The sequence below is a fragment of the Palaemon carinicauda genome, unplaced genomic scaffold (genome assembly GCF_036898095.1).
Source record: "Palaemon carinicauda isolate YSFRI2023 unplaced genomic scaffold, ASM3689809v2 scaffold3602, whole genome shotgun sequence".
In the NCBI taxonomy this organism is placed as follows: Eukaryota; Metazoa; Arthropoda; class Malacostraca; order Decapoda; family Palaemonidae; genus Palaemon; species Palaemon carinicauda.
The window spans coordinates 5648-15000 of NW_027171284.1; the positions used below are offsets into that span (position 1 = coordinate 5648).

Here is a 9353-nt window from a genome sequence, read left to right on the forward strand (position 1 = left end):
AAACGAGCTTCCTTCACGTCCTTGGCCTAAGTCGTTCGAGATCCCAAGCCTGTCCAACTTGGTGGGGAATGAACTGGAGAGAGTACTTTGCCCAGTTAGAGCTCTTAGGTACTTTCTAAAAAGGTCTTAACCTTTACGAGGACTATCAGAAGCCTTATAGTGTGCTATCAAGAAACATTCTTTTCCAAGTTCTAAGAACTCAGTTTCTTACTATTCAGGCTTCTGATTAGAGAAACACATTCTCATCTGAAGGAGAAGACCTTGCTTTGCTGAAGGTAAGGACACATGAAGTGGGAGCTGTGGCTACTTCTGTGGCCTTCAAACAGAGCCATTCTCTGCAGAGTGTTATGGATGCAACTATTGGAGAAGCAAGTCAGTGTTCGCATCATTCTATCTCAAAGATGTCCAGTCTCTTTACGAGTACTGCTACACCCTGGACCATTCGTAGCAACGAATGCAGTAGTAAGGCGAGGGCTCAGCCACTACATTCCCATAATCCCATAACCTTTTAACCTTTCTCTTGAATACTTTTTATGGGTTGTACGGTCGGCTAAGAAGCCTTCCACATCCTTGTTGATTTGGCAGGTGGTAAATTCTTTCTTGAGAAGCGCCGAGGTTAAAGGTTGTGATGAGGTCCTTTAGTATGGGTTGCAGCCCTTGATACTTTTAGCACCTTTGAGTTGATTCAGCCTTCCAAGAGGAACGCTGCGCTCAGTAAGGAAGACGATCTTATTAAAGGCAGAGTAACGGTTCAAGTCGACTTCCTTACCAGGTACTTATTATTTCATTGTTATTGTGGATAACTGATTATATGAAATACGGGATACTTAGCTATCCTTTAGTCTTGTACACTGGTTTTTCACCCACCCCCCTGGGTGTGAATCAGCTACATGATTATCGGGTAAGTTTAATATTGAAAAATGTTATTTTCATTAGTAAAATAAATTTTTGAATATACTTACCCGATAATCATGATTTAATTGACCCACCCATCCTCCCCATAGAGAACCAGTGGACCGAGGAAAAAGTGAGGTGGCGACAACAACAAGTACTGTAGTACCTGGCCACAGGTGGCGCTTGTGAGTACACCCCCTTCTAGTATAGTGATAGCTGGCGTATCCCTCCCGTAGAATTCTGTCGGGCAACGGAGTTGACAGCTACATGATTATCGGGTAAGTATATTCAAAAATTTATTTTACTAATGAAAATAACATTTTTCTTGCATGAGGGCACACTTCTATATCATTTCTCTTCCTCTTTTTTTTTCAAGTTTTTATAGTCTATATATGAAATATTTATTTTAATGTTACTGTTCTTGAAATATTTCATTTCATTATTTCCTTTCTGTACTAGGCTATTTTCCTAATAAAATGCTTGGGCTTATAGCATCTTGCTTATCCAACTAGGGTTGTAGTCTAGCAAGTAACTAAGGTAAAATAGGCTTTCTGAATTGACAATTGGCGTGATGTTCTTGTCATTGTTTATATATTAAATTTTTTATTATTGATCTAGATAAATCTCTGTCACTGTCGTTCAGGTAGTCCATTATGCATGTTGCATAAGATTTTTAATAATCTGACCATCCTCTACATTCAGATCTTCATGGACAGTTCCATCCTGTTCGTAATTCTAGGCATGCAGTTAATTCTAATAGTCAGGCCTTCTTTATAATGAGGTTCAATACTACACAGTACTCTAGAAGTTTTATTCTAGCTATGACCAAGTTGTGGAATGATCTTCCTAATTGGATAGTTGAATTGGTAGAACTTCAAAGTAAAAACGTGCAACAAATGTTTTCATGTTGAACAGGATGACTAAGTTTTTTATAGTTTATTTATAGAATATATTTTAATCTCAATATTTTCAAAATATTCTATTTTAATTGTTCATTACCTCTTATATCGTTTATTTATTTCCTTTCTTCACTGGTTATTTTTCCCTGTTGGAGCCCTTGGGCCTTATAGCATTTTGCTTTTCCAACAGCAGTTGCAGTTAATTCTAATTATGCTCAGGTACCAGATAAAAACTCAGCTTGTCGTAAAACGTTTAATTTCGACCTGTAACATTATAAAAGTCAGAATAACATACCCATTTTTTTTTTTTTTTTTACGTATCACCTTAGCAGAAACATTAATCCTTATCACCATATGAACAAACATATATAATTTCTCACTAATAATTACCATAACAATAATGTCATCACACAATCACCGTTACCACAAGTTAAAAGATAAGTAACAATTAACTGCAAAAAGTCACTTACAACAATGCCTCCTCTCTGATACCCAGCAGATTTCTCGTGCATTAAATATCGGCTAATTTCTTCTATCAGCTCTTACGTTAACACATCCTAAAATACAACATTACTACAATATAGTAGAGGAACAATGTCAAAATGCCGATAAGACTATTCAACCGAAACATATCCATAATTTACAAATCTCATTACACAAACAATAACATACCTTAAAGAACACAAGCTACATATCAACACCATTTGCTTGCATGAGTGCACAGCTGCACTCCTCAGCAACTACGCACGAACAGTTGGTTACGTGCACAACCTCCACCTGCCAGTCACTGGCCACGTCGACAGTCGGACAGTACCACTGCCCACCGTCACAATTTTACACTGTCGTCAGTGAGCATGCGCAAACTTCACAAAACTTGAACATTACTAAAATACTTAAAAATAATTATTAGTGTTTAACTAATAATACACTCCCCGCCTCCTTTATTGTTCTTCAACGGTTAGCAATACCACCAACTTGTGAACCGATCTCTTGATAACTGTGTCACTTTGTCCCTTATATTTTCCTGGTCTTTGTATTTTGTATCTAATGCTTACATCTCTCACCTTATTGTCTCTGCCTGTTTCTGTATCTACAACCTGCCCCATTTTCCATTTTCCTCGCACAACATTTGTGTCTTTAATCAGAACAATATCACCAGGTTGTATATTTCTTTTATCTGTGTGCCATTTTTGCCTTACAATGAGTGTAGGGAAATAATCTCTCTGCCACTTACGCAAAAGGTGTCGACAACATTTTGTATAAAGTTCAACCTTTTCTTGGTGTCACCTGATGTAGACCATGAACCAGATGGTACTTTATTACTTGCTCTACCCAAAAGTAAATCGTTCGGACACAAATATGTTCCTAATTCTACATCCATACCAGTTTTATTCCAATAGGCCTTTCATTCATTAAGTTTGCTATTTCAAAAAATATTGTCTGCAAATCACTAAATGTCAAGATGGTAGTTCCTATGAGCATTGACAGAGACCTTTTTACAGACTTAATTAAGGCCTCACTTACCCCATTCTGCCATGCAGCATCTGCAGACCGATTAAATTTCCATTTCAAGCCTTCCTTTGCTCCAAATTCAGTGATCTCGTGTATGTTCCAGTTGTTATCACTCTTTAGTTCTTTACTTGCTGATACCAATTGTGAGCCTAAGTCAGAGTGTACAGTATCAGGATAGCCATGAACCGCTGTAAATCTTCTGAAACACTTTAAAAAACTATAAGTATCATATCCATCTACAACATCAATATACACGGCACGTGTAACAATACAATTGAATATAACACCATAAGCTTTACAGTTGTCCTTTTCTTTACATTATCTTTGATTTGAAAATGTCCAAAAATATCCACAGCAGTGTGATAGAATGCTGGACAAGGACTCATTCTTTCATCAGAAATCTGACCCATTTTTTGACCTTCAACTTTGGCATCCAGTTTCCTGCAAAGAATACAACCTCTCTTTATCGATCTTATGATTTTACGTGCTGAAGGAACCCAAAATTTAGACTGAAGCTTACATAGTGTAACATCAACTCCAGCATGATCCAACCTGTGTAAATAACTAATGTACAAGACTGTAAATGGATGCTTACCAGGTAATAGAATGAAGCTATCTTGGTTCCAATTATGTTTCAACCATCTTTCCATTCTTTCTCCTACCATAATTGTACCATCTTCAGCTTGAAATGGTCCTAATCTTTGAAAACATTTTTTCCAGTTCTCAGGAAGACTTTTTTGTGCTTGCATAATCCAAAACCTCTCAGCTTCCTTAAGTGATCTAGGTTCAAGTTTCTTTAGAACACCCTTAAAAGATTTCTCCTTAACAATGTTAAATATCCTAGCAGTGACTGCAATTAACATACTATAGTTGTTGAATTTAGACGCATCAATTATGGTTTCTTCATGAACAGAGTATTGTGCAAGATTAACATGAATTCTATCAGGTAACTCACAATTCACCGATTGACTGATAGGCCACACTTCTAAAGGAAGGGCCATGAACTCTGGACCATATTTCCATGAATAGACAACTGCAACATTTAAAGGGTCCTGGGGTCTGGTCAATAGATCAGCAGGATTTAATCCAGAAGCAATCCACCACCATTCATTTGGGTCACTTTTTGATTGAACTTCTGCTATTCTAGTGGCTACGAAAGTTCCAAAGCCATAAGATTCCTTTTGGATTTGTGCTCTAACAATGGAGGAATCTGTTATGTGCATTACCGAACTAAATTTATATGTCATTTCATCTTCAATGGCTTTACGCATCCTGCACGCTATAACAGCTCCACACAATTCAAGCCTTGGAATAGATAACTGTCTACTAGGGGCTATCCTACTCTTTGCCACAATGAGCCTGCTCTCAAATGCACCAGACTCTAACTCCCCACCTAGCATATGCAACAGCACCATAAGCATTTGTTGAACTATCACTGAAAATAACAAGTAAAGGCAATCCTTTGGCTGAGGTTGGCTTAACATTCCTTTCAAAATACAGAGTTTCAGTGCCAAATAACTCACAAAAATATGACACCCATTGTTCTTTTAAATAGGAAGGCAAGGGATCGTCCCATCCTAATTTAAAGTCACATTTCACAGTGTCTCGTAGCAAAATCTTTGCTTTTAGTGTGAATGGAAGCAAAAACCCCAGTGGGTCGTAAACAGAACACATCTGACTGACGACAACCCTTTTTGTTAAAACTGAAGGTATATTTTCAACGAAATTCAACTTGTTTAAGTCTGGTTCTGTTCTTACACCCTTATATTTTGGAGAGAAATTTAACTTAGTTTTAAAATAAAACACATCCTTATTGCATTGCCAGTTAAGGCCAAGTATTCTTTCATTACTATTCTGGGACACTTCAAAGTCAGAACGCTCATTATCTCCAGTAATGGTCCATCGTTTAACTTTAAAACTGCCTTTAGAGAGTACATTTTCAATATCTCTAATTAGGCTAAATGCCTCAGCTTTACTCTCAACAGAATGGATTATGTCATCTACATAGGAATTAGTCATTATCACACGTGATGCTTCTGGGAAGTCTTTTACCGACAATTCTGCAGTATGTCTGAGAGCTAACATTGCAATAATTCCTGAGGGCCTATCCCCGAAACCCATGCATGTCATTACATAGTGATCAGGTTTGCGATTACTTTGCAAATTTCTCCAAACAAATCTATGTACATGTTGTTCTAATTCTGGAAGCTTAATGCAATTATACATTTTGCTTATGTCACCCTTCCGGCTATGCCTATAGCCTTTTCACGAAATCTTAGTAATATACCAAACATTGAGTTCAAAATATTAGGGCCCTTTGCCCAAAAACTATTTAGAGACTGGCCCATATACTTTGCCGATGAATCAAAAACAATTCTCAATGGGGTTGATATAGATCCTGGTTTTAACACTTCATGATGTTGAATGTATGTGACAGGACCAACATAGTTTTTAACCTCTTCATCGGATAACTTCCGAATTACATTGCGCTTTGTCATGTCAAGTATCTGGTCATTATAAGCTTGAGCATAGTCTGAACCCCAGTTTCATCAATCTTTTCTCTGTGCCTTTCAGTCTAGCAACAGCTACAGATACATTATTTTGCAACAGTTTGGGATCCTTAGTCCATGGAAATTTAGCAGACCATTCTTTTCTGTCCGGGTAATACATCAACCCACTTTCAATAAGAGCCAGCTCCTTTTCCTCTTTTATACTATAATTGCCATTGCCTGTTGCACATTTCCCACAACGACAACTACCACATCTGGGATTACAATCAGTTCCTAAGTGTTCAATGGTGAAGAAATCATTTATCTGTGCTGTAATATCAATTACGGGTTCTACAGATATATCATAGTCGGATATTGTACTGGAAACATGATTAATGCTAATGCCTGGATTACTCCTAAACACTGATAAGGTAACAATGTCGGGATGACTGCCATACACACACATTCCAAACTGTGATTCCCTGAGCTGTAAATTTTCAGCCACAGTTTCCTTAACTGTTGGAATTAAAGAGCAATAATCAGAACCAATTAGGAGATCTATTTTACCATAAGGTCTATCTAATGCACATACATTAACACCCTTGAATAAATGTTTCACTTTTGATAAATCTACCTTACCGACTTGAGATGTAATGTCATCGATTCCATAAGCAGTAACATTGACATCATTCCCATCCTTGTCGGTTAAAACCAGATCATACTCTTTACTACTGTATGTCACAGTTTTGTCGCCCAATTTAGTCACAGCTAATCTGACACATTTTCCTTTCAGTCCCAATGCCTTAGCCACATCATTTCTGATCATTGTTATATCAGCTCCCGAGTCAAATAAAGTTTGTAACTCCTGATTACCACACTTGATCTTGTTAACCATAAATAAAACACCGTTTCTTTTCAGACTTACAAAGGAATTTCCTGTTATGAATCCCTCATGTATAATAGTATGATGAAGTTTCCCACAAGATTCATTGTTAACATCTACAGTATTACATCTGGACTTCTTTAGACATTTTCTTGCTATGTGAACACCTTTAAGGCAATTAAAGCAAATACCTTTCTTCTTTACACTCTCCATTCTGTCATTGATACTCAAGTTCTGGAAAGTTGTACAGTCTAAGATATCATGTCCATCTGAGCCATGATACCAGCACCTATGCAGCCTTGTGTTGTCACTGATCTTATTCCTGTTCCGTTCAGCATTTTCCTTCTGTAATTTTAGTGAAAAGGTCAGTGATATTTGTAATAGCATTTTCAAGTCCTGCTATCCTTTCCATTACATCTGACTCTCTTCCTTGCTTTGTACTACGCTGATCTTCATAAGTGCAGGTATAATTCACTTTAGCCTTAATATTATTATTGCTTCTAATATTAGCATTAAGATATTTCATTGATTTCTTTTCACTCAAAAGGTATTCCAACAACTTTCCGAATAGGTCACGATTACCTACACACTCTGCTAACTTAACCCATTCACGCTTCTGAGTAGGTGGTAATAGTTTTTCTATCTGGCTAGTCATGTTAGCAGTATTTAATTCTGAAGCCAAACTCATTTGGTCTAAGTAAAGATAGCATTGCTCAATCTTATCAACCATCCTAATGAAACTCTCACTATCCCCTTCGGAAATAGGTTTAATTGACCTTATGTCCTCTACTACTACATCAATAATGGTTCTGCTGTTCCCAAAAGTTTCATCTAATCGCTCAAACATTTTATCGAAGTCATGATCTGCACCACGAACTGTATCCAAGGCCTCTCCTGAGAGACACTGTCTTAGCACAAAGGGATCTTTCCCATAATTTGATTGCATTAGTCTAAAAAAATCTCTCTTGAAATTGCTATAATCTCTCACATCTCCGTGAAACCTGGGCACATCAATCGGTTTTACTTTTAAAACTTTTTTCACCTGCATTTCGTCTTTAACTTTCACAAATATCACATGAGCTGCACACTTTCTATCTTCTAATGCTTTGATATAAACGTTAGCCTCCTCTATCAATTGAGCATCACAGTTCTCATCTAATAAATTGCAATACTGTTCATTAGCTAGTTCAACTTCATCATAAGCCTTAACAACACTCTCGTATCTTTCTTCTAAAATTTCTAATGCCATTTGATCTAACATATACTCATGAAACTTATCAAGCTTACGTGTTAGTTTTGCCTTTGCGGTTCCCCTCCGCTGTTTGGCCTTCTTCTGTGCTTCCAGTGACATCCTAGCACTATCATTTTCCCCCGTGGAGCTGCCGTTTTTTCCCTTTACCTGTCATGATGAGTGTTGTCGAAATGTATGCTCAGGTACCAGATAAAAACTCAGCTTGTCGTAAAACGTTTAATTTCGACCTGTAACATTATAAAAGTCAGAATAACATACCCATTTTTTTTTTTTTTTTTTTATTTTTTTTTTTTTACGTATCACCTTAGCAGAAACATTAATCCTTATCACCATATGAACAAACATATATAATTTCTCACTAATAATTATCATAACAATGTCATCACACAATCACCGTTACCAACAAGTTAAAAGATAAGTAACAATTAACTGCAAAAAGTCACTTACAACAATGCCTCCTCTCTGATACCCAGCAGATTTCTCGTGCATTAAATATCGGCTAATTTCTTCTATCAGCTCTTACGTTAACACATCCTAAAATACAACATTACTACAATATAGTAGAGGAACAATGTCAAAATGCCGATAAGACTATTCAACCGAAACATATCCATAATTTACAAATCTCATTACACAAACAATAGCATACCTTAAAGAACACAAGCTACATATCAACACCATTTGCTTGCATGAGTGCACAGCTGCACTCCTCAGCAACTACGCACGAACAGTTGGTTACGTGCACAACCTCCACCTGCCAATCACTGGCCACGTCGACAGTCGACAGTACCACTGCCCACCGTCACAATTTTACACTGTCGTCAGTGAGCATGCGCAAACTTCACAAAACTTGAACATTACAAAAATACTTAAAAATAATTATTAGTGTTTAACTAATAATACAAATAATAATAATAATAATAATAATAATAATAATAATAATAATAATAATAATAATAATAATAATAATAATTACAATTTTAATATTAATGATAATGATAATAATAATAATAATATTTTTAATAATAATAATAATAATAATAATAATAATAATAATAATAATAATAATAATAATAATAATAATAATAATAATAATGATAATAATTACAATTTTAATAATAAATAATAATAATAATAATAATAATAATAATAATAATAATAATAATAATTATTATTTTAATAATATTAATAATAATAATGATAATAATAATATTAATAATAATAATAATAATAATAATAATAATAATAATAATAATAATAATAATAATAATAATAATGATAATAATAATAATAATAATAATAATAATAATAATAAGAATTTTAATAATAATAATAATAAAAATAATAATAATAATAATAATAATTACAATTTTAATAATGATAATAATAATAATAATAATAATAATAATAATAATAATAATAAT

The 9353-nt window shown here is 35.1% G+C and overlaps 1 protein-coding gene across 1 annotated transcript; it reads right to left on the reverse strand.

The window, feature by feature from the left end:
* Nucleotides 1-4670: 4670 nt before the first annotated feature.
* On the reverse strand, nt 4671-5531 carry LOC137636706 (uncharacterized). The gene has a single exon (XM_068369084.1). The coding sequence runs from the start codon at nt 5529-5531 to the stop codon at nt 4671-4673; it is 861 nt and encodes a 286-aa protein (XP_068225185.1).
* Between the last annotated feature and the right edge of the window lie 3822 nt (nt 5532-9353).

Excerpts from the sequence above, each read along its gene's own strand:
- LOC137636706 (XM_068369084.1), bottom strand. The coding sequence starts at position 5,531 with ATGTATAATTGCATTAAGCTTCCAGAATTAGAACAACATGTACATAGA.